This window comes from Crassostrea angulata, chromosome 3 (assembly GCF_025612915.1).
Source record: "Crassostrea angulata isolate pt1a10 chromosome 3, ASM2561291v2, whole genome shotgun sequence".
NCBI lineage: Eukaryota > Metazoa > Mollusca > Bivalvia > Ostreida > Ostreidae > Magallana > Magallana angulata.
The window spans coordinates 17,382,326-17,409,449 of record NC_069113.1 but is presented as its reverse complement, the minus strand read 5'-3'; the positions used below and the strand labels follow the sequence as shown (position 1 = coordinate 17,409,449).

Genomic DNA, 27,124 nt, shown 5'->3' with positions numbered 1-27,124 from the left:
TGATCATAGTCATAATGAAGTACATGTAGCTATTTGTACATAGTTTAATCTGATATCCAATTGAGAGGTACACATTTGTTTGTACTTGGGTAAATCTTGAGAATGCATAGTCAGGTAAATGTATGTGCATGCAATCTTATGGAGACTGATAAATAAATAAAAGCAGATTAAGAATATAGTATTTTACTGCATTTCTTTCTACTTTGATTAATAGGTCTGGATACATCACCTGCAGAAATTAATGTTGAAGATGCTTTAAAGTTGATAGATGCTGACTGTGTATCTGAAGAAAATAATGCTATCAATGGTAAATTCTTTGTTTTAAACAATGTTTGATTGCCAAAAATTGGATCATAATTGTAGCATAAAACATTGTATATTTAATTTTTGGTTTAGTAGGGTAGAAGAAGTGTCCCCAGAAATTGTTGACAGTGTTGAGGAAGTTGTGTCAGACGACGGATCAAAGGTCAGCACAATAGACAACATCCATTTGTTTGTTTTAAATCTTTGTATTGTGTGTTTGTATGTCAAATGCTTTACAGATAATAGAATGGAAACTTTAATCGCATTAAATTGATTTTCTTGTTAGAATCTCTCCGGTTATTCAGAGCACAGTAGAAATTGTTCAAACACAGCAAAAGACAAGGAGAAGGCAGAGAGAGGTGAACATGGAAGTAAGTATTTTTACTTAGTGTACATATTAAAAACTGATAATGCAAAGTGAATACATGTGTGTGTACATTTTAAAAGCTAAGAATGCATAGTGAGATACACTTGTATAGATAATGGATTGTGAGGTACATGTATATATGTGTGTACATAGTACAAGATGATAATACATAGTGAGGTACATGTATATATGTGTGTACATAGTACAAGATGATAATACATAGTGAGGTACATGTTTATATGTTTGTACGTAGTACAAGATGGTAATACATAGTGAGGTACATGTATATATGTGTGCACATAGTACAAGATGATAATACATAGTGAGGTACATATGTTTAAACATAGCAAACTGATGATACATAGTGAGTTACATGTATATATGTGTTTACATAGTACAAAATGATAATACATAGTGAGGTACATGTGTGAATGCATAGTAAAACTGATAATACAAAGTGAGGTACATGTGTGTATACATAGTAAAACTGATGATACATAGTGAGGTACATGTGTGTATGCATAGTACATGGTGTAATCTGATCATAGTCATAATGAAGTACATGTAGCTATTTGTACATAGTTTAATCTGATATCCAATTGAGAGGTACACATTTGTTTGTACTTGGGTAAATCTTGAGAATGCATAGTCAGGTAAATGTATGTGCATGCAATCTTATGGAGACTGATAAATAAATAAAAGCAGATTAAGAATATAGTATTTTACTGCATTTCTTTCTACTTTGATTAATAGGTCTGGATACATCACCTGCAGAAATTAATGTTGAAGATGCTTTAAAGTTGATAGATGCTGACTGTGTATCTGAAGAAAATAATGCTACTCAATGGTAAATTCTTTGTTTTAAACAATGTTTGATTGCCAAAAATTGGGTCAACTCTTTTAAAATTACAAACAAAATTTTGATTTATTAATATCCTAAGAAGACAGTTCTAATTAATTTTCGGCAAAAAAAAAAAACTTTGAAAAAAGGATTACTTTAATACTTGTAACTGTGAAGCATAAAACATTGTATATTTAATTTTTGGTTTAGTAGGGTAGAAGAAGTGTCCCCAGAAATTGTTGACAGTGTTGAGGAAGTTGTGTCAGGCGACGGATCAAAGGTCAGCACAATAGACAACATCCATTTGTTTGTTTTAAATCTTTGTGATGTGTGTTTGTGTGTCAAATATGCTTTTATAATGATAGAATGGAAACTTTTATTATGTCTCCCAAACAAAGTTTGGACACTTAATGTTTTTGTAGTGTTCTTCTTCTTTTTCTTCTTCTTCTTCTGGGTTTGTCAACCAATCTTTGGGGGGTCAAAGGGGGTTGGGTCTAACATTGAATCCTATGGGAAAATTTATACACTATATTGTAAATGACTATAGCTTGAAAACCAATGAAGATATTGACATGGAGTCTTCAGATGCTTATATTGAGTGGTTTAGACCATATGTGGGGTACATTAGGTCTGGTTCCTAGGGTTATCCTCACCCCCCAGGAATGGCAAAATACTTAATACTGTTGACATCCCTTCCCCTCCACTTTATGTATTCTTGTTTCCTTTGCAATGGAGCATCAAATGGTATATAGGTCATGACCTGCTGGGGTGGTTCCGTCCTACTCAATGAAACAGGAAGTGCCCTAATATCTCTAAAACCGTTTAGATCCATGCCCACAAACCATATGTATTCTTGTTCCTTGTGTATAAGGGCATCAAATGATTTATTGATCAACACCATGCAAGGTGGTTCCGTCTCACCTGACACAGGAAGTGCCTAAATATCTAGACCTTATTCTTCTGATTGCCATGCTTTGTTTGGAGACTTTATAATAGCTCTGCCTTGCTTTGTTCGGGAGACTTTATAATCGCTCTGATTATAATTACATCTTGTTGTCATTAAATTTCTTTTCTTTTCTTATTAGAATCTCTCCAGTTATTCAGAACACAGTAGAAATTGTTCCAACATAGCAAAATACAATTGGAAGGTAGAAAGAAGTGTATATAGAAGTAAGTATTTTTAATTGGTGTAATATGGGGGAAACTTAATTACTTACACCGCTTACACTGTGTACTTCTTTCTTAATCAAGTGCATGGGTGTAGACTTTCGGTGTACACCCAGTGTACACTTTCCTTACACCAAATTTAGGGCATGTATTGAAAGATGTAACACTGTTTCCAATATGGCAGAAAGATAATGTGATTGGAAATTTGACAGATGAATTTATGTAATATAATGAATATGAAAATGCATTTTATTATTTAAAGTTGATTTCTGTATCAGAGCAATGATGTTTGATAAAATTATGTTTTTAAAGTTAGTTCTTGACAAGTAATTTCTTGTTCTTTTTAATTTTTTCTCATTTTTGAAACAAAATCTGTATCAGAACGACAAGAATGAGATTTCTATAAAGTAAAGACATAAAAAAGAATCAAGCATACCTCATAATTTTATAGCTACAAACTTGCCGTCAGCATTTGGTCAGATTTATTATTTATTTACATGGTTTTATTAAATGCATGTGTTTGATAACCAAAAAATATACAGAGGAATATTGAACAAAAAAGCAAATCCTTCCTGAAAACTGCATTTGTGTCAGCCATATTTAATCTAAACTACACCACAAAATCCACTTGATTATATAATTACAACTTTTTACACCGGTGTACACTGATGTACACTTACTTTGGCTCAATCAAGTTTGCACATCAAAAGCTGATATTGCACACTGAGGTACATGTGTGTGTATGTAGTAAAAGTTAGCAATGCATTGTGATGTACATGCGTGTGTGCACATAATAAAAACTGATAATAAAACTAATAATCTTTCTCTTAGCTTTATTATTCAATCTTTTTTTTTTTATTCAATTGTCAATCCATGGCAAGTCCAGTTTTTAAGGTGTCGAGCTAATGCTCGGCAGCCTTCTAGCAGTCGTCTGGATTGGCAATGGTCCAAAAATTCATGCTCCGCATCGCCTTTTAAATACGCATAAGAAAAAAGTTCCTCAAAGTATTAAACGTATTACAGGATGTTTATTTCATTTATTCAACTACATTGTGTACAAAAACCCAAATTTGCCTTTCTGGTTATTGACAACTCATTGCATATTAAGCATAAATTTGCTTAATCAATAAATGGCGGATGAATACAATGAGGTGTAAACGTTCACTAAATATTATTTTCGTTTATCGTTTACATTTGAATTGGAGACAGTGCCCGATAAAAATAAAATTTGATATGTAAATTTATTTGTTATCGGGCATGGTCTCCAAAATAAATGTAAGCGATAAACGTATATTGTGATCTTGTTGCAATAAATAAACACGATTATGAAGTATTTTAGATAGCAGGTGTTGTGGATTTATTTGTAAACAACCATACCATAGGTAATCTTGTTTCAATCGGGAATTGAAATTAATAAAAGTATGTTTTATTATTTTAATTAGGGATACACTGTTAATGTATTCAAATTATGAACATTTTAAAATTGTTCAGACTATTTAAAGCAGAAAGAAAATCATTTATTAATTTTGTTAACTTTGAATTGTTTTTGATTTTTGTAATCATTATGAGTTATTGATTTTTAAACGCATCACTACCTATTTTATAAGGAAATATAATGATTTTTTTTTTGTGTCCGTTCCGGCCTTTGATTTATTTTTTACAGTGATCACTGAATACTACAATATTTGTGAATATACATGGAGATCTATTTTGATTTTTCTATTTTTGGTTGATAGATATTGGAAAAATTACTGTGATTAAGAAGGATAACAATTTAGGAGCAACTTTTTCTTTGGAGGATGAAGAAGAATGTGTCATTGGAAGGTATAAAATATGTTGATTTGACTGTTCAGCAATTTAAAACATTTTTAAAATGGCTAACATTGGTTACAGTAGAATTTTTTCCAAGCCAACAATAAATGGAAAGAAAATGTGTTGGATTAGGTACTATAATGCTATACTTAAATTTATTTGTATGCTGTCAGTGATTTGAGTAATATGTACTTTACATTTTAGTGCATAGAAATACTGACTTAAAGCAGTTTAAAGTGGCACTACAGATCAGGTTGCCAAAAGTGATTTTAAAATAATTTCCTCAAAATGTTTGCTAATTTTGTTGCAATATTGAAATTATAAACTTTGTGGAATTACCATAATTTCAAAGTTAAAGATTCCCATTTCATTGTTTAATTCAATAATAAAGACAGTCTGGCATGTAAATATTGCAACATACGTCAACACATCCTATGTAAATATTTCAGGATGACTTGTACCCATTAAGGTCAGACGACACGTTCCTCAATTTTAGATAACAGTTTACAGGAATATGTTAATGGTCTACTACTACTTTGACAAGCCTTCTTGCAAAAAATTAGGGTACCTTACCAGGCATTTCTGCAAAATACTAGAGTATGCAATATCCTATATAATCTTCTAATCTTGAAAATACACTTGAATTGCTGATATAAAAATAAATACATCTACACCACAGCATAATTTACTATAATAGAACTATATCTCCACCGGGCGGGGCTTCGAACTCCCGACCTCTAGAACTTATACGCCTCTGGCAGTGAGCGGTCACGGTTCTAACCACTCGACCATCTAGACACATAACCACATCCAAGTAAATTTTAATCATTTTTAAAGTAATTATAAAATTAATTTTTTTATTGGAACTCTTTATTACGAGGAGATAAAAAAAGATTCTCGAGGAACGTGTCGTCTGACCTTAAGCACAGGCTTGTCATCTATTTAAAAACCTTGTCGTTCACCTTGATATGATTGGCTACTCATAACGTAAACAAACATAATTCCGGACACCTAACACGTAATTATGGGCTTATCATTCACATTTGATGGTTCTAACCTTCATTACATTAAAATTTTCTATATGCTTATCAATCTGTACATTCAAAACTAATTGACAAAAATATGGTAAATTGGTCTGTAGTGTCTCTTTATTTTAAATTTTTTTCAATACAGTCCAATCTTGTTATCTCAAACCTCACTGGACCAATGAAGTGTTATATATTGAAAAAAAAATCTAAAAAGTGATTGGGACTTTAAACTTCATTTGGATAATCCATGGTAAATGAGATACCATGTTCAAGATAATAATTAAAGTTTAACTTAATTGTAGTTTTAATAATCTTTATTGGTTTGCAGTGGAAGAGAATGCGATATTGAAGTGTCCCTCAAAAATGTTGACAAGATTCATGCAGTTGTTGCAGTTGGAAGATCAAAGGTAATATATACTAATACATGTCAGTTTATCATTGCATGCATATTTCTAAGTTATCTGATTTGACATGCATGTTTTTTTTCATAATATTTTGAGCAGTAAGTTTTGCCTTAAGTTGATTTTTTCTATAAGTTCACTTCTTAAAGAAATAATGTGATCTACAAATTCCTCACCCTGAATGTGTCTCAAATTCTTTATCTGATCTAATTATTCTTTTTTTTAAAGTATCAACTTTTGCAATTTTTCAGGCTTACTTAACAAATTATAGTAAAAGCTTTCCTGTTGTTCTCAATGGAAAACCAATTGAAATTGGCCAAGAATTGAATGATGGAGATATGCTGATGATTGGTGGCAGAAAATTTCTGTTTAATTATGAAAAAAGTGAGTGCATTGCTATTTTCATTCTTTTCAATATATGATAATCACTATGAAATCATGAAAAAAGTATTAAAAATGAATTTTGTACAATATGGCTTTTCTAAAAGTAGTTAGTATTTAATGGGTAATTATAAACTGGCAGTATAATGAAACTGAGGTTCTAAATGAGTGTTTATTTAGGAAACGCTGTCAGTGTATAGTGAGATACCTTGTTTGTATAGGAATTAAGCACTGACTGTGCATAGTGAAGTACATGTGTATAAATATGGTAAATATAAATGTCTTTCAGTGCATAATGATGTCCAAATGTAAAACTGTTTGTAAATATATCTCAATTTTAAGTCACCAAGACACAAATGATATTGTCCAACTATCATGTATTTAGATATCCCCAGATTCATGCTCACTTTATTGATTTATATTCTATAGTTAAATTTAAATAATCATATATGAAATCTGAACAGTAAACAGCATATGACTTGGCAACTACAGAGAATAGGAGCATGAATCACTTGAACAGTCTGATGAGTATTAAGACTAATTCTATGTAAGAATCAAGGAAATGAGAAGGGGTCTGGCCACTCAATGTCACAGATTACCTTGATTTTCATTGTGTCATCTTCAATTACACTATCTTACACAATTTTGACCTTTGAACCAAAATTCTTAAAAGAGGTCATGTTAATGTAAAACTGAACTCTTAAATAGGCATGTACGATATTTTTTATTATACACGTACTATCTAGGATATTTGCACTGGGAAATTCTTGTACCCTTGAAATTTGCAATCATAAGTTTCAGGTTTACTGCATAGACCTGTAAGTTTCTTTCAGTTGGTAGCTTACTTTCCTGCATTTAATGTAAAGTCATTTTTTCGCTACCAAGAGTTGTATAGCATATGCTCTTGTGTAGACAGACTGGTAACACTGAAAAGGGACTAAGTGACTTACTATATATAGGGGCCCCCAAATAAAGAAATTGCAATTTAATATGGCAGATACCAAGTGTGTTCAGCTTTAACAAGCTTATGAAATGTGCCATGACCTTGTGTACATAGTGAGACTTACGCAGTATGATATAATTGATATTTAAGGTTCTAAAGCTTTCAATATGTGATCAAAATATGATAACATGTTTGTTATGCATATAAACAGTTGAACTTCGGTATCTCGAACACCGATATCTCGAATACAATGGATATGCGAAGTGATTTTTAGGTCCCAAACACTTAAACTTTTAGTATTTCATACTTGATATCTCGAATACTAGGATATCTTGAAGTTTTTAACCAGTTCCATCTAGTTCGAGATAACGAGGTTTGACTGTATATGATATATTTCGCAAGTTTATGTTTGTTTTGTATTTGATATTTAATAATTAATAGCCACCAATTGCTTACTACATCCTCTTCATCATTTTTAGGACTTGAGAATTATTCAGAAGATTCAGAGGGTTCAGAAGATTCAGAGGGTTCAGAAAATTCAGAGGAATCAATGGAGTGGTCAGACCCTGAAGATCCTGATTATGAGATGGACAGTGATGCAGGCAGTATGACATCTGAAGAGTGTAGTGAGAAAAGACAGGAGGAAGAATATGAATGTGTTTCAGATTCAGAATCTGATATTATCCCTTATACAGCATCTTTTCAAATCATAAACCAGGATGAAAAAGTTAGTTCAACATCTGACTCAAATTCAGCAACTAAACAACAAAAGCGAAAAGTTAAGGACTCAAAAACTGAAATTATTTCAAGCAGCATTGATGAAGAAGTAGATGTTCAGCACTCAAGTAACAAAATGGGGATCCGTGTCTGGGACAAAGTACACTATTGTTTTTATTACATTACAAAACATTATTTAGGAGTGCATGCAAAAGAAAAAGAAGTACAACATATCGAGTCGTATCCATTGAAATCAAAGGACCGAAAACATGCTCTTTTGAAACTAAGAAACTCTGGAGATTATCAGCACAATTGCAGTGTTTTAAAATCAGGACATGGAACTCTTATAACGTATACGAGAAACTGGAACGATGCATCTGCTGAGAAGTTCTTGCCTTGTCAGTATTGCTTGGGTTTTTTTCTGAAATCTTGTCTGTGGAGGCACATTAAAAATTGTCCTTTTGCCCCTGATGAAAGAAAACCGAAATATAGAAAGATTTCATCCCAAGCCTCACTTCTTCTTCCAACGAAAACAGAGGTTAGTAATGGGCTGCGAGAAAATGTTTTGAAAAGAATGTCTGCAGACGAAATTAGCATTTCAGCTAGAAATGATACAATAATTGTGAAATTTGGAGAAAAATTATATCAAAAGCATGGACACTTGACTCACTTATACACACATGTTAGCCAAAAAATGAGAGAATTAGGAAGGCTTATCATTTCACTGAGAGAACTTGATGAAGACATTCATTCACTTGAAGATGCTATTCTACCTCAGAAATTCCCAGCTGTAGTGAAATGCACAAGAACATTGTGTGGATTCAATGATAATACAAATTCATATGCAAACCCATCATTGGCTCTTAAGTTGGGTCATTCTTTGAAGAAATGTGCCAAAATAAAAGCATCTATGGCTCTGATTGAAGGAAGTGAAGATATGAGAAAAAATGCAGATGCATTTTATACTCTTTGTGAAAATGAATGGAGTGATTCCATTTCAAGCAGTGCTTTACAAACTTTAACGGCAAACAAAATGAACAAAGGTCAAGGACTTCCTTTAACAGAAGACATCAAAAAAATTCAAAGCATGTTAAAGGAAAAAAACGAAAAACTAGTTGTTTTGTTACAGAAATCTGTAAAAAAATCCATCTGGGATGAATTGAATCAAACGACATTAGCAAGAATTGTAATGTTTAATAGAAGGAGAGGAGGTGAAGCAGAAAGAATAACTGTTCAAGCTTTTTGTGAAAAGAGATCTAAAAATGACTCGCTTAAAGAAATTGAAGATTCTCTAAAACCAGTGGAAAAACTTTTATGTAAAACTTTCTCCCGTGTTGAAATACGGGGGAAACGAGGCCGCACTGTTCCTATCCTGCTAACTCCAGCACTTGAAAAAAGCATTAATTTGCTTATTGAAACAAGAAAACTGGCTGGCGTGAATCCCCAAAATCCGTATGTCTTTGCAAGATCAAGCTTTGATTCTCTGAATCCTATTCGAAGTTCGGATTGCCTTAGAAAATTTGCAGTAGAATGCGGCGTTACAAAAGCTACAAATATAACAAGTACTAAACTAAGAAAGCATGTAGCGACAGTTTCCCAAATCCTCAATTTGGAAAAAAATGATCTGGAAATCATGGCAGGCTTTCTTGGGCATGACATAAGGATTCACAATTCCTTTTACCGACTTCCAAATGACACACTGCAGATAGCAAGAATGGGAACAATTTTAACAGCATTTGACAATGGTGACATTTCAAAGTATAGTGGGAAGTCTCTGGATGAAATTGCCTGTGAAGGTATTTTTTTTTTTACTATGTGTAAAGGGGAAAAAAGTAATTTGAAACAGAGACTATAATAAGGAGTACAATAAGAAATGTTTGTAAATTTAGTTGTGAAGGCACATGTCAAAGAAGGTAATTATTTTACATGGATGGTATAAACATGAAAAAATATGTGCAAATTATATGGCAATGTATTGCTGTGCATTGTAGAAATAAACTTGGGTGAGGATGAGGAAGTTGAAGATGATGAGGTTGAAAATGATGATGAAAATCCAGATGAATATGAAGCAGTCAGACAAAATGAAATGGAACAAAAAGCTAAACACCCAAGAGGTAAACATATATTAGTATTTGATAATATTTAAGTACCATGAATGTTTGTACTTTCTATACCTCTATATGCTGACTTCTTTTTCTGTTGAGATTTAAGACACTCTGACTTAGTTTCCTTATATAATAAAATAGTCACACCATGTAGTTTTTTGATATCTCGCAAAAGAGATTTTTCACATCTGTAAATAACACTTGAGAAGAGTATGGTCAGAACTTTCAGCTATAAAATATTTTTAACAGGTTTAAAAATTGAATAAAACCTGTTAAAAATATTTTTAAACATATTTGAATTAAATAATTTAATATCTACAAAATGTTATGTAAAAATCATAGAAACATTAGATTTATGGGGAGTATTTCTTGTATTGGAAGGATACTTGTATTGGAAGGATACTTATGCAGTTCTGTAATTAATATCTATAAAATCTACTGAACAGATTTTGCTAAGAATATATATTGAAGAAATGAAGATAAAATTTACAAATTGATATATAAAAAGAAAAATGCATGGTGAGGTACAAGTGTTGTTAAATATAGCAATTTCAAACTGTGCAAAGGGAAGTACATGTTTATTTAAGTGTATAAAAACACACTACAGTTCAAGTGCACAGTAATGTAATTTTTAAATGGGAATATCTAACAGTGGGAAGAGAGGTGAGTGTTATATATAGGGAACACAAGTAGTGCACAATGAGGTATATGTATTTATATAGGGAGCACTGACTGCATAGTGAGGTATGCAATGTGTGTATAGTACACAGTACATAATGAGGTAGATGTAGTCAATTATGTGTTTATATGTAGGAAACACTTTCTATGCATAGTGAGGTACATGAGAGTATATTAAGAAACACTGACAGTGCACAGTGAGGTTCATCTGTGTTTATATATGTGACTGTGCATAGTGAGGTATTCATTAATCTTGGGAACTCTAACTGTGCAAAGTGAGGTACATGCTGTCTTATAGGAAACACATGGAACAAATAGGAAACCATGCTTATTAGTGCAAAATAAAGTATGTGTGTATATTAAAAATCTTTTACGATGCTTATTGAAAATCATTTGTGATAATATAGTAATCTAAAAATGCATGGGGAGGTTCATTTATATTTGATATCAACATATAGTTATGTTTGTAGATAGGAATTCCTATTAGCGCATATAGGAAAAGCTAAATATGAATTTATGTACCAGTAATTTTGTTGCATTTTTTTGTAGGAAAAGATTTGTGCCGACTAAAGGAGGAAGAAGTTAACATTATAAGAAAGATTTTCAAAATGAATATTTTAGAACACAAAGAGCTACGGAAAAGAGAATATGAGAAAGCAATGGATGAATATAAAGAGTTGAGAAGATTAAGCTGGAAAAAAATTAAAAATACTGTGCACAATTTCATTACACTGGAGAAAAAAAAAATTAAGAAAATGCAAGCAAGGAGTAGAAAATCTTGCATTCAGATGCAGAATTAACTGATTGAGATTTCCCTGTTGTGTGGATAGTACTCATTTGTTTTGGGGTTTTTTTTAAATGTAAAATGGAATTACTTGAATTGGGAACAAATGATGAGAACAAACTTTCAGATATCAAAAAGATAACAAATTGAATATAAATTCATTATTTAAACTATTTGAAAAGGAAAATAATTCAACCGGGGCATTATTTTTTTTGTATCATCTGTAATGACTCTTATTTTCCTGTCTTTTACATGTATTAAAAACTTTTTGAAAGAATGACAACATTTTAGTCAGTAAATACTGTACCAATTGTCCTAAATAATTATAATTATTAATGACTCATATTTGTATTGATTTTTTTGAAATTTTAAAATTACCGGTACATTTTTGTCTGCAAATTCTTTTACATAATAGCAAAATATTGCATTTCTGTAGCATATTTTGCAAAATAGTGCATTTCATTCACCGCAGAATTTTGAATAAATATAAAGGGGTCAAATTAAAAGTTCACTGAATTTACAATAATAGTACTTAAATTTACTTTCTGTTTTCATTTACCAGGATTCTCTTTAAACAATTTAATAGCTAGATTGCTAGTTTTTGATTTAGATTGCACCAAACAAAAAGTCTTGGGGATAAATTAACTGTACCGTTAAGGAGGTAAAACTCTACAGTAGTTCTAAAAAGCAATTTGAGCATAATATTGTGTTAAGAAAGTGTATTTTATGAGATGGAAAATTGAAAATACATGGTTCTTTGTTGTTTAATTTTGTAAAACAGAGGTTTGTAATTTTTGTGTATTCAACAGTTATCTGTACTTCAAAATACAGTCAGTTTAATTTTAGGTGTCAGAATGACGTTTCACAATGTGTGACTTGTTTTTTAGTTAGATAATCTGTAGACTGGTCTGATGCATATGTTTGCTTGATAAAGGGACCATCTTATTTGTTTATGCTTACAGTTGCATGTGTACCAGTAAATTGGGCATAGATCTTTCTTTTTTTTTAGCTCACCGAGACAAAGTTGGAAAGTTGGGGGGAGCTTATGCTATACCGGCGTCCGGACCTGGTTAAAGTTTTTGTTGCAGGTCCTGTATCTAAGATATTACTTGTCCTATCTTCACCAAACTTGCATGGATTATGCATCTGGACCTACTTATGGACTTGAAAGACTTGGGTGCTGAATCTGGGTCCCAAATTTCAGATGCTGGAAGTGGTTAAGGTTTTTAGAGCAGGTTAAAGTTTTTGTTTCAGGTGCTCTTTGATAGCAATATCTAAGTTACTGCTGGTTCCGACTTCACCAAACTTGTGTCTTATGATACTGATGCACCTGACAGGTTTGAATGCCTAACCTGAGCCATAGGTTTCAGATGCTGGAGGAGGTTAAGGTTTGAAGAGCTGGTTTAGGTTTTTAAAACAGGTGCCCTCTCATGATGATATCTTAGTTATTACTTGTCCTAACCACCAAACTTGCATGGATGGTGCATCTTATGCTACTTATGCACCTGACAGGCTTGAATCTGAATCTGAGCTATAGGTTTCAGATGCTGGATAAGGTTAGGTTTTTGGAACAGGTCTTATGATTGATGATACAAAATCTTGTATTTTATATTATTGTATTGATAAACATTGTATCTTATAATACCGTATGAAATGAACATATGATCATATCATACAATATTTTTAACAGATGATATACGATATTGTGTCAAAACAGTTTCCATGAATATCCAAGATCATAAAGTATGATTTTCATATAACATGATAAAGGTGGTCTCATGAAGGTGATGTTTCGTCTCGGTGAGCTTTGTAATTTGTGATTACCTATGTTTTTTAAATGAATTTAAATCTCTCGAACATTATTTTCTAGAATCTCTTTTTGAACTGGTCATTGTTTTTTTCTTTTTCTCAGTAGAGAAAGTATATACTAGTATATTTAGTTGCATTTTGGTTCTTAAGAGTGATAAGAAAAACTGCTGTACTTTGTTTTTTGAGTTGACATATTCACGTAATAAATTAATAATAAATGAAAACAAAGTTTTCTTTAATTACACTTGCTGTCCTTCATTTTTACATGTACTTAGTTTTGTTGATGCTGGTCTGGTCCTTTTCTTTTTGCCATTATATTAGGGAAGGGCATCTTCATTTGGTAGCAGTTAACAAAATACGTTGTCCGAAATTATATTTATTTGATTAATATTTACATTTACCTTCTTTCCCCCTATCAAATTGCATTGATTTATTTGAGTGATATTTACGCATAGCACAGAAGTCAAAATCACCAAATTTGGTGCGTATGAATACAGTCTTCCTTTAGTATTTCTCGAAGAACATGACTGACTCTCCTCGCGACTTCAAGCCAGATCACGACCTGATATTATGCTTACGCTGATTAATATTTCTTGATGTAAACATTTTTTAACAGTAAAATGAATTCAATTGATTAATTTCTTAGTATACCAAAAGTAAATTCATCAAATTAGTGAATGAAAAATAAAATTCTCTTACAAGTTATCAAATTTCTGTGCACTATTTTTGTCAGCATGATTCGGCTGTTCCAATGGCTCTTCCATAAATTGCACATTACTAGTTGATTAAGGCAGAAATTTTAAAAAATAACTCATTTTTTCGGAAAGAGAATGAATGTTTAAAAACATAAAAATAAGCATTGAATCATTATTTTTTGAAAGACATAGTCTTATAATTGCAACGGTGTGTACAAAAAAAATAATCATCATAACGCGCTTGCACGCGTTTTTCAATTTGTATGATGCACACGCCGTTGCAGTTATGTGGCCACATCTTTCAAAAAATAATTATTCAATGCTAAAATATACTCAAGATATAATGTACGTGTCACGGAAATTTCTCCCTATTTTTATTGACTGCAGCGTGTTAATAAGTGGGTATTGGAAAATAAGACGGCATTTTTACTGATTTGAAAGAATCTATGTTTTATTTTTAGCATATATACAAAAGTCATCAACAAGTATTGAAAAAATAGCTATTTGCATAATTCATGAGTTATCAGTAAATAGTACTCGTTTTACGTATATTGAAACATTAAGAATGTGGGCGCTTAAGATGTAGATTCGGCAGGAATCTGGGCGCATTCATGAACTGTGTGTTAAATTGCTAATTTGCGGGTAATCAACACATATTCTGCAAATACGTTTGCTCGTTTAGCATATTCAGCTTAACAAAGTTATTGCATTATCCAAAGTTTGGAATCCCGGGCTGTTGCGCTTTATTTTCTACTCTCCTGTTACACATGAATCTTTTTTCTCCTTAAAATGCTCATATAAAAATTATGAGAGCTATATTTGTCTTTGCTTGGGCGAGTTGTCCAGTTCCTCCCTCATTCATTTGACCCCCCCCCCCTCCCGGGAATTTTTTTGCGGTTTTTGTGAGGGGGGGGGGGGCGCTACATCCAAAATATATTTTCAGAAATCCAAATTAATCCACTAGGTTATATAAATTTTGATCCCCTTACTCCTGATTATATCCAAATGAGACTGCAACAAATGTAAACAAAAATATGATATAAGGGTAGATTGAATTATGAGTTTTTTAATTATTAATAAAACAGTTATTGTGTTTTTCATTAATGTGATAATTTAGCCCTCTTTAGTAAAATATTCAACTCGCCATTCGGCTCAGTGAATATTGTTTTCCTCGAATGTCTAAACCATTGTATCAACATGGAAAACACAGTAACAATTTACAATTCGCTAATAAGATTATTACCATACTGAGGTATATACCATATTTGGATATAACCTTAAAAGGAATACCTCGGATAGTGAACAAAAATTATATTGGTATTGCGAGGCACCTATAAAGAAACCTGTAAAAAATGGATGATGAATGGTATCTTAAGTGTGAAGTCAACATAAACTGCTATGCCATTTTACTAAAATGGAAGAATAAAGCATATACCTCTGAGTGTTTTTATGGAAATCTATACCTCTTTATGTAATATAAACCAGTGTGTGTGTGTGTGTGTGTGTGTGTGTGTGTGTGTGTGTGTGTGTGTGTGTGTGTGTGTCCTAATTTTTTGCTTATCTTTATATTAATTTTGTGTTTTGTACACTAATTACTTATATAGAAAATAAATTTTACATCTAATATTTCATGATGAAAAATAAATATCAATGTAAATTGCATTTGTTCATGTTTTTATGCAAAGTTTAATGTAAAGTTTGTGGTACTGCACGCTTAATTTTCATTGTTCACTAAACATTTTTGATATTAATTTATAAACGGATTCATAATATAACAGGAAAACTTACCAAGATTATTCTTCTTCACAAGGAAGTAAGTAGGTTGTGTAAATGGCTTCAGTTCATGCGTCTGTTTTAATTATCTAAATATTTTCCAATGCAATCATTTGTGTTACAAATCCTCTTAAGAAGAAAACAATACGAGAATATTTCCCTTATTCGTGCAAAGAGAAGGGTTTCAGGTATTTCTGCATTGTGTGAAATTGTTATTTGAATTTATGGTTTCCTTGATATCAGGTGTCAATAAACTGTAACCGCAAAGTTACGATGATACAATTACATAACAATAATGACCTTAAATAATCCAGAAATCCTTTTGCTTTAATTCAAATGTCACAGTATGCCTGTGTACAGATAAACTAGCTCAGATATTTAGTGGTTTAGTTAATAAAAATTCGGAACAAACACGTAATCATCCCTTCCACATATACACACAAATTCAAATTTAGGCATTGTGTATGTATCAGCAAATATTTGATTATATCAATTAACAACTACATCTTTACAGGCTTGTTACAAAATTCTACTTGTTTATTCTTAAATTTTAAAAATGTATCTGTTTTCATTAGTTCTGTTTGCCAGGTTTCATGACGTAATGTAAAGTAATCATTTTGAAGGTAACTTGGCACATGACGTTGAAAAACGAAGAGTATTGCTTACTGTGAAGCATCGTTGAGAACTGAGAGCTAGATTTAAAACCGAAAAGCTTCAAATGTGACAATGTCCATTTTAATAGACACGTAAAGTTTAGCCAAAATGAAATCATTAAAAACAAAAAATGTAAATAAATGCATTGAGGTATATGTATATGAACGTATTTTTAATATCAATATATAATACAAAAACCAAACATTTTTTTGAATTTTCAAATATTTTCATTTGAGAAATCAAAATCACCGATAATATTTTTTTTTGAAAATCAAAAACACAGTACAAAAAAACTAACTTCTAACGGACTGAATAATTTCAAAGCTGGAAAGCAATAAAAACTTCAATTGACGTAAATCAAAATCAGGTCATACAGAGAAATCAAACAGTACTTGTAAGTTAATTAGGCCTTTTTAAATATATGGTATAATTCGACAAAAAAATCCAAATTTGGATCAGTTTAAATTTAATTAGTACCATAAAATCTAGATTACACGTCAGAGGTAAGTTTGAGAGTCATCTTCGAGAAGAGAGCTGGAAGGTCCGCCATTTTTTGCTTCTAACATTTTTCTGTAGAGGGAAAGCATTGTATAAGGATAAAGTTAAATATTCAAATTTTAAAGCTAAAATATAGAAAAAAGAGAGGACACTAATGAACCCCCTTCATATTTTTTCAGATTTGTAAATCTTCAAAATAAATCCGCACAGTTCGACAGCTGTTTTGAGTGATTAAGAACACATTGTCCTGTTCTTGTATGCATAATTTGCAAAAAAAACCAACTTGGTGATTCTCATATTTATTGCTTTTATATCTTTTTGCAACAGTTTTGGTCAGTTTCGGACAGAAACAAGCCAGTTCAACAAACGGATACATTGTTATGCTCAAATGTACAAGATTGCAACAAATCCCCCTTAAATTGAATGGCTGGTTCCCAATTTGATTGACGGCAAGGTCCGATTTCACTCCCTTATTTTTGAATTTATTTTTTTGGGGATGCTAAATTTTAACATTTTTGGTAAGGTGTAAAATATAGGAGCCCCAGCGGGATTAGACTCATGACTTGCAGAATGGTGGTTTATGATCCGGTTCATTGCGCTGCATGGTTAGATAACAAATATTGGATAGAAAGTACTAAATATAAGCTATCATAAATTTTATTGTTCATATTGATAGGAAATTCATCCTATATGGAGGCCCCCAACCGACTTAAAACTTTCAACAGTACCTGTTTCATGCTTTGCTCCCTTTTTTGAAATCTCATTTTGGGGATGCCCAATTACAAGACATTTAGTTTGAATGCCTGCCCCCCCCCCCCCCCCCCCCCTTGGTGATTGGGATGTCTGATTTAGACTCCGTCAATGTTTTATTTCCTTCCTCTTGTCAATAATTAATGGTTAAATAAAAGCTATGACTTGGCTCCATTTTTCCTTTTTGGACGCAAATTTAGCTTTCCTTGAGCATAGTACTTTGCTTGTTTTCATGGACATTCAAGTATACATTTAGTTATTCCTAACACCTAGCTTGATATATAGTTAGCATCAACCACTTTAGTGTTTCCTCCAGTAATTATCAGTTGCCAATGTTCGTCTTTCTTTTATACTGTTGAGTTTGTTATCCACATAAAAAAACAGGCATACTGCTTTTGTTTAATTTATCTAATTGACGGTATCCCAGTTTTTAAGAAACAATTCACCCCCCCCCCCACTTTGATAAAAATACATACAAAGTTATTAAGCAATTTAGGATTTGTGCTTATATATTAACGAGTAAATGTTATATCTATATTTTATTTTATTGGTCGTTTTGTGTTCCTGCTTTTCGATTTTATTTCAGTAGCAAACACTTCCCGACAAACCATCATGGCTGTTACTTCAGAAGTCAGGCGCCCCTCAACTGTTAGCTGATTGCGGTTTTTGGCTTACCAGTAGTGCTCATTTCAGAATATTTATATGGACAGTTTAGTTTTAGTAAGGTTAGGCTTAAAGATTTGCTACCAAGAAGTGTACATCTGTTCCCAGGATACACCTCGTTACAATTGTCATACATATATTTTTATATACTTAAAGCAGTCATGGCCATTATCGCCAATTATTATCTCCAGTAAAATAGTTTCGTTTGTTACTGTGACGCCTAATATTTTGATTTCATCTGCAAAAAATGTGTATAAACGCGCTTGTTAGAAAAATTTCCATAACATAACACGGAACTAATAGGTATATAATAGCGCGCCTTTTCCCATTATTTGATACCGGCTACACTCGTAATATGATTTTTAAAACACACGGGAAGTTAGTACATGTAGGTTGTGTAAATGGATTCAGTTCATTTTTCTGTTTTAATTTATAGATTCTTCCAATCAATTGTGAAACAAATTCTCCTAAAAAGAAAAAAATACGAGAATATTTTCCTTATCCGTGCAAAGAGAAGGGTTTCAGGTATATCTGCGTTGTGTAAAATTGTTATTTGAATTAATGGTTTCCTTAATATCAGGTATCAATATATAAATAGTGCCTGTTTGGGAGGGTAACAGTTAAAATTGACACCCCGAGAAAACCATTGTCAACCGACGCGAAGCGGAGGTTGACAATGGTTTTCCGCGGGGTGTCAATTTCAACTGTTACCCTCCCAAACATGCACTATTTATTTTGTTATACTGAATGTCTTAACTTTAAGAACATTTTATTGCTTTTATATAGGAATAACGTGAATTCTACAGCGAACCGTACGCGCATAATTTTCGCGCATGTAACATTTTTTGATATTACCCGTTGCTAAGTGCGTTCCTAACGTTGAGGATAATAGAAAATATTATTAACTGCGTCTTAACCAATCAGATTTCAGTATTTAACATGAAAGTATAACAATAAACTTTAACTACGTACAAACTCACGATGATACAATAACATTACAATGATGGCTTAGAATAATCCAGAAATCCTTTTGTTTTAATTTAAATGTCACAGTATGCCTGTGTACAGATAAACTAGCTCAGATATTTAGTGGTTTAGTTACTTAAAATTCGGAACAAACACATAATCCCTTCCACATATACACGCAAATTCAAACTAAGGTATCGTTTCTGCTGAGCAAATATTTGATAATATAGATTAACAACTACATCATTACAGGCTTGTTACAAAATTCTACTTGTTTATTTAACAATTTTTAAAATGTATATGTTTTCATCGGGTCTGTTTGCTAGGTTTTATAATGCAATGTAAACTAATCATCATTTTGAAGGTGGCTTGGCACATACGTGTAACTTTGCAAAACGAAGAATTATGAATACTTCATTGACCATTCGAAAAAGTACGACAAACCGAAAAGCTCAAATTGTGACAATGACAGGTTTTAAGCATTTTTTTAAACAATTACCTTGAATTTCTCCAAATGAACTTTGGTCAAGGTCATTTACCTTGACCACTGATGCACCTTCATGTAATAACCAATCTTTGTGTAAAGTAAGAACTTCAAATGTTTCTCCATAAGAAAGATATGAACCGGGCACGAATTTTGCACTTTTTCTACCAGTAACCTTGACCTTGCTGCCGGAAAGACCTTGGATCAAGGTCAGGGCACATTCAGGTCATAACCAATCGTTGTGTAAAGTAAGAACTTCCAATTGTCTCCATAATAAAAATAAGGACCAGACACGAATTTTGCACTTTTTTTGCCAGTGCCCTTGCTGCCAGAATGACCTTGTGTCAACGTTAGGACACATTTAGGTCATAACTAATCCTTGCGTGAAGTAAGACTTTCCAATGTTTCTTTATAAGAAAGAAATGGACTGGACACGAATTTTGCACTTTTTCTGCCAGTGACCTTTACCTTGCTGCCAGTAGGACATTGGGTCGAAGTCGGGACTCATTCAGGTCATAATCAATCTTTGTGTGAAGTAAGAACTTTCAATGTTTCTCAATAAGAAAGATATAGACCAGACACGAATTTTGCACTTTTTCTATCCTAGACCTTGCCCAAATGACCTTTGGTCAAGGTCTTGACACACCCGTAGGTCATAAGCAATCTTTGTGTGAAGAAAGAACTTCCAATGTTTTTTGTTTTGTTTTTTCCGAAAAATATGGACTTGACACAAATTTTGCGCTTTATTTCAGCGAGTGACCTTGACCTTTTCCGAATGACCTTCGTTCAAGATCATGACACATCGTAAGGTCATAATCAATCTTTGTGTTAGATAAGAACTTCTTATGTTTCTCCATAAAAAAGATACGGACCGGACACGAATTTTGCACAAACAGACGGACGGACAAGGTGATTCCTATATGTCCCCCTAAATTTCGTGTGCGGGAGGTATTAGTATAGGAAATACTAGATGATATTCGGGCAAGCGCGGGAATTAACACTTTACACATTTATGGCACAATGCTTAAATGGTGAACCATATTTAAGGTCTTCCGTTTCCAACGGAAGACCTTATAGTTTTCGTACTGTTTCTTATTAAGGTCCTCCGTTTCCAACGGAAGACCTTATAGTTGTCGTACTTTTTCTTATTATCTTTTTTTTCCAAATTTTGTGCACGAGATTTCTCAAAAATGTTCAACTGATTTCGACTATTTTTTCACAGAAGATGGGACTTGATGTAAACTTCATACATTTTTGAGATTTTTCCTGTCGACACTTCCGGTATCGATTTATCGGCCATTTTGTACATTTTTACGACCTATTTTGTACAGAGCTGATCTCAGAAACTATTAGATATATGACTATGAAATTTTCAGGATAGGTAATCTATAGTTTGAAGTTGTGCAATATTATGTTGTTTTACGCCAGTGGCGCCATTTCTTGGAGCTCGCCTGGGCACGAAATTGGGTACGAATTTTTGTTCAAAATTTTCTTACGTTTTAATCTTTATCTTTTTATCAGTTGATATTTTGTTAAGACATATCTAACAAAAGTTGTAGATAAACAAAATTCTTTCCAACAAATTCAAGAAAAAGGGGCTGGCCCCTTTTTGTAGGGGCCAAGACAATTGTAAACTCTACTATAAATAACTTAAAAATGATAAAAATGTTGTAATGCATTATAGAAGCAAAGTTGTTGATCGTAACAATATCTATCAGAAAAAAATCATTGCCACGCCCATTTATAACGTAATTAGGGATTTTAAGGGGCCAAAGTACTTAAATTTTGACGCAATTTATTTAGAAAAGGCGACATACTTTGTTAAGCATTGTAGAAGAGAAAATGTTTGCATTAATAATTCTAATCGATTCCATTTATCCAAGCACCAAAGTCTGTCCCCATTAAGGATCTACAGGGCTGGCCCGTAAACTATTCAATCATTTGTATCTAAAAAATGAACAAAATTCTAAATAAGTGTAAGAACAAAAAATGTTAGTATCCGTGAGATGTTTGGAATGAACTTAAGAAAAAGGGGCTGGCCCCTAATAGGGCCAAGACACTCGTAAAATCTATTACACATACCTTAAAAACGATCAAAATTTTGTAATGCATTACAGAAACAAAGTTGTTGGTTGTAGCAATATCAGTTTGTAAAACTCATTGCCAAACCAATTGATGACGTAATTAGGGATTATAGGGGACTAAAATCTTAAATCTTTAATGTGCTGTATGTGAAAAAGCAAAACTCTTTGTTGAACATTTCAAGGGATATTGACAATCGTATGCATTATCTAAAAGGGAGTGGTTGAGGGGGATTTCTGAAATTTCATTGATATCTTAATCGCATCGTTTAAAAATTGAACGGAAGACCTACTCGTTACTCGTAACGAGATCGTATCTAAATATTATTTTTTTCCACAAATTTTTTGCACGCGATATCTCGAAAACTATTCGGCCGATTTCGACCATTTTTTCACAGATGATTGCCAGTGGTCATAATTCTAGAAGTTATTTGAAATTTTGAAATCGTCACTTCCGGTTCCGATTTACGGCCGATTTTGTAAATTTTTAGGACCAATTTTGTGCAGACATAAACTCAGAGACTATCAGAGATGTGAATATTTTCAGGATAGGTAGACCATAGTTTGAAGTTGTGCACAATGCATTTTTTTTACACTAGTGGCGCAAAGTTTAGTAGCTCGCCTAGGCTCGAAAATTGGATACGAATTTTGAATCAAATTTTTCATACGTTTTGATCTGTATCTTTTTATCAGTTGATATTTTCTTAAAACATATATAATAAAAGTGGTACAGTGGTACAGAAATAAAAGTTCTTTCCAACAAAACCAAGAAATAGGGGCTGGCCCATTCTATTAGGGGCCAAGTCTTTCGTAAACTCTATTACAAATAGTATTACAAATAGTTTAAATACGATACAGATTTTGTAATGCATTATAGAAGCAAAGTTGTTGATCGTAACAATACACTGTATCTATCAGGTAAAATCATTGCCACGCCCATTTATTACGTAACTAGGGATTTTGAGGGTCCCCATTAAGGATCTAGAGGGCTGGTCCCTAAAATATTCAATCATTTGTATCTAAAACATGAACAACAATTCAAGATAAGTGTAAGAACAAAAAATGTTAGTTTTTGTGCAACCTTTCGAATGAACTTAAGAAAAAGGGGCTGGCCCCTTAAATAAGGGGCCAAGACACTCGTTAACTCTATTACACATACCTTAAAAACGATCAAGATTTTGTAAGGCATTATAGAAGCAAAGTTGTTGATCGTAACAATATCGATCAGGTAAAATCATTGCCACGCCCATTTATTACGTAATTAGGGATTTTTAGGGGCCAAAGTACTTGAACTTTTGGCGCAATATATTAAGAAAAAAAGACATATTTTGTTAAGCATTGTAGAAGAGAAAATGTTTACATTGATGATTTTAATCGATTCCATTTATCAAAACATCCAAAGTCTGTCCCCATTAAGGATCTAAAGGGCTGACCCCTAAAATATTCAATCATGTGTGTCTAAAAAATGAACAAGAATTCTAGATAAGTGTAAGAACAAAAATGTTAGTATTTGTGAGACCTTTCAAATGAACTCAAGAAAAAGGGGCTGGTCCCTTAAATTAGGGACCAAGACACTCGTGAACTCTATTACACATACCTTAAAAACGATCAAGATTTTGTAATGCATTACAGAAACAAAGTTGTTGGTCGTAACAATATTAATTTGTAAAACTCATTTTCAAACCAAATGATGACGTATTTAGGGATTTTTGGGGACTAAAACCTTTAAACCTTTAATGTGCTATAAGTGAAAAAGGAAAACGCTTTGTTAAACATTTCAAGGGATATTGACAATCGTATGCATTATGTGAAAGGGAGTGGTTGAGGGGGGAATTCTGCATTGGTATCTTAATCGTATCGTTTAAAAATTGAACGGAAGACCTACTCGTTACTTGTAACGAGATCGTATCTGGGTTTTTTTAATTTTCGTATGTACTGTGCCCGATTTTGTTCTTAATTGTTTTCTAACCTATTCCTTAAAACTCAAATTTAAAAAAAAAACCTGCAAAACTGGATATTTAGCTGAGGATGGAAAATCTACACTGAATTTGATGATATATGCATGTACGAGGATTGTTCGGAAATTATTGAGACACTATGTATATTCTATTTTTTTTAACGTTTTTTTTTTAATGAAAACTGGCATAAACATAAAACAAGCACAAACAATTAATAGCAGCAAAACATTTTTCAGATAAATAATGAACTATTCAGTGAAAGTGAAAGCAAAGGTGCTTGCCGGTCCTCGGTCATTAAGGAGGAACTAAGGTCAGCGATCAGGAATCAATTGAGAATGACGCGCGTTTGCCGATTTGACTTAATAGGATTACCAACAGCACACACATTATTGACAGAAAATTTACGAATGAAGAGAATCTGTGCCCGCTGGATGCCAAAACTGCTATCAAGCAATGAAAGAAAAAAAAAAGAGTCACTGCCTCTCTGTCTTTTCTGAAGCGGTTCAAAGAGGAAGGGGAAGGGGTTTGGGATGGAATCATCACCACGGATGAGATGTGGCTCCATTATTATGACCCGGAGACTAAAAAACAGTCTTCGATGTGGACATTAAAAAGAAATCTACCTCCGAAAAAAAGCATTAAAAACATGAGTATCATGTTTATGGATCGTAAAGACATTCTTCTGTTCCATTTTGTTCTCATAAAACAAACGGTGAATTCTACATATTATTCAAAGGTATATGCTTAAATTTGGTTGGACTGAAATAATGATAAAATAATGCATGTGACTGTTTAATTGATGCCCAGAAATATTTTTATTTTGAAAGGTACTCAGTCGCGATCTCAAGTGCCATTAGAAAGAAACGACTGGAACTTTACCGATGACTTGATAGTATCATTTTCCATCAAGATAATGCGCCAGCACATACAGCAGAACAGACACAGCTGGAAATCGAGCTCTTGGGATTTGAACGACTTCCTTCCACACCCGCCTTACAGTCCCGATTTAGCTCCAGTGGACTTTGCTGTCTTTCCAAAACTTAAATCCGCTTTGCTGGGTATTAAATTCCATGACTTTGGAGAATTAAAAAGAGCCATCTTAAATGCAGTCAGATCATTCGATACTGATTTGTGCCAATCTGTTTATGACAGGCGTCCACTTGGGTGGTGTTTACTTTGAAAAAGAATATAGTCCTGAAGTAGAGACCTAATCAAAACTTGTGCCGTCAAAGTTATGTAAAATGACGTCGTAGTAACCACTGGAGGCTGCGCCAGATGCATAGACATAATATTATACATTTTTTGGTGGAAATTATCTAATGATGCAATAACTTTGAGATTTTAAATATTTGTGTAACATGTTCCTGATTAAATTTGTGTGAAATTTCAATAATTTGTCGTTTGTTTTAAAGTAAACGCAAATGTTTCAATAATTTCCGAACAACCCTCATACATAGCCTTTATTTTTTTGTTGCATTTGAGTGGAAAATGATAACAATAAAATGATCGATGAATTTTTGAAAACCAGTGTTTGGGTATTTAGGACGTCTTGTCTCCTAAATTTCGTTTCACTACAATTTTATCACTATTCCTTAAGGCTTATAAGAATTTCAAATAAAAAAACTGATTTGAAAAAAAAAACTTATTGGAGAGGGTGGTTACATGTACCCCCACACCCCAAAATTGAAATTTAACTTCTTCTTTAATGCATACATCATTTATGAATATAGACTTAGAACACAATCTGTTTCTTCTTTACAAAATAATTGTATAAGGTTTACGACCAATCTGTTGTATCTGCATCTTCAAAACAAAGTTGTCATATCCAAAGTATCTGCCCAACGGTTAAATGGGCATGGTCACAATTTTGGTCAAAAATTATTTTTTCGATTTTTGTTTGTTTACAATGCTTCAGTAAAGCATTTAAATAAGCAACCACAATTTGAGTGTCATTTTTCTTAGTTATAAGCAAGTTACAGAGATTACAATTCTTTGTTTTGTAAACAAAGTTTTTGTTTACATTTTGAACTTTGAAGTGAAAACTCCAGTTTTAGACCTAAAATGAATGTGTTAAATGTCAGGAACTGTTTATTTATGCTTAAAATAAGAAGATAAATAGGTCAGCTTGAAAAAGATTTTTTCTGGTATATTGAACCTATGTAAACAAAAACAGGACACGAGCCTTGTTTACATGACAAAGAACTGTGGGCCCTGTATCTTGCTTATGACTTTATGATTGACTCTCAAATTTTGGTTAATTATTGCAAATGCATTACTGAAGCACTGTAAATAGTAAAAACATAAAATAGAACTTGACCAAATTCGTGACCGTGCCCCTTTTTCATTTGTCATCTTAACTTCTATGTATAATCCAAGTTTCCCCAATAATTTTATTCACTGTTAACGTAATCAGTTGTCGTAATGGACGATGAACTTACCTGACAAATCTCTCCAGATATTGGCTAAGTGACAGGATATGTCGCAGCACACGTCTGGCAAGATGGCGGTCAGGGGAGAGAATTATATTAGATAGGTCGTACACGGAAGAGTCGAGCTGTGGTACCACACCCCTCCCCTTCTTGTAGAGCCGATGATATCCATTGGCGAATCCAAAAATGTTAAATTAGAAAAATCCAACCCCTCCCAAAATTGTGTTCAGAAATGATTTAGATAAGTGATATACAAATGCTAAACTTCTGCAGTACTCGCTGTGATATAAAATTCTGTGAGAGATAGAGTCCCTACACAGTAAAATGAGTTTAATCTCAGTGGTACTAAAGCAGTATGTGGTGGAAGGAACGAAGAGTATAAAAAGCCCCAGAAATAGTAAAGTCTATATATAACTGGATGGCCCAGATCACAAAATCAAAAATATTGCTATTATATATTTTCCCAAAGGACATATGAAAATGCAATTAAAAAAGGTATATACAGTGTACATCAGTCGTAGACAATCCTATACAACATCTTCAGGTTGAGTGCTCCTGATGAAGGCAACTTGTTTGGCCATGGAATGCTTGACGACCAGGTTTAGGACTTAGCCTTCAAGTTGTGCTTTTTCCTCATCCTGGAATATTAATACGATTAACTGATATTAGACAGCAAAAGTTTAAATCATGCTTAGAGGATATATCATGGTACTCTACTAGCAATTGCTAAGCATGACATTTATCCCTGTCGTTGAGTTCAGGAGTGGACCAGTTGTACAGGTCGGTGAGATGTTCCAGGAGTTCATCATCAACCTGGGCAGAGGTCTGGTGTTCCTG

General features: G+C 32.9%; 2 protein-coding genes across 2 annotated transcripts; both read left to right on the top strand.

Moving 5' to 3' along the window:
- The first annotated feature begins 328 nt into the window (after positions 1–328).
- Positions 329–8,310, top strand: LOC128175773 (uncharacterized). Its single transcript, XM_052841610.1, has 7 exons — positions 329–466; positions 2,597–2,681; positions 4,415–4,502; positions 5,847–5,925; positions 6,171–6,303; positions 7,723–8,120; positions 8,293–8,310. The coding sequence occupies exons 1-7, from the start codon at positions 329–331 to the stop codon at positions 8,308–8,310; spliced, it is 939 nt and encodes a 312-aa protein (XP_052697570.1).
- On the top strand, positions 8,152–13,580 carry LOC128179081 (uncharacterized). The gene is made up of 3 exons (XM_052846573.1): positions 8,152–9,756; positions 9,952–10,074; positions 11,293–13,580. Exons 1-3 carry the CDS (start codon positions 8,535–8,537, stop codon positions 11,541–11,543), a joined length of 1,596 nt encoding a protein of 531 aa, XP_052702533.1. The 5' UTR covers positions 8,152–8,534; the 3' UTR covers positions 11,544–13,580.
- The last annotated feature ends 13,544 nt before the right edge of the window (positions 13,581–27,124 follow it).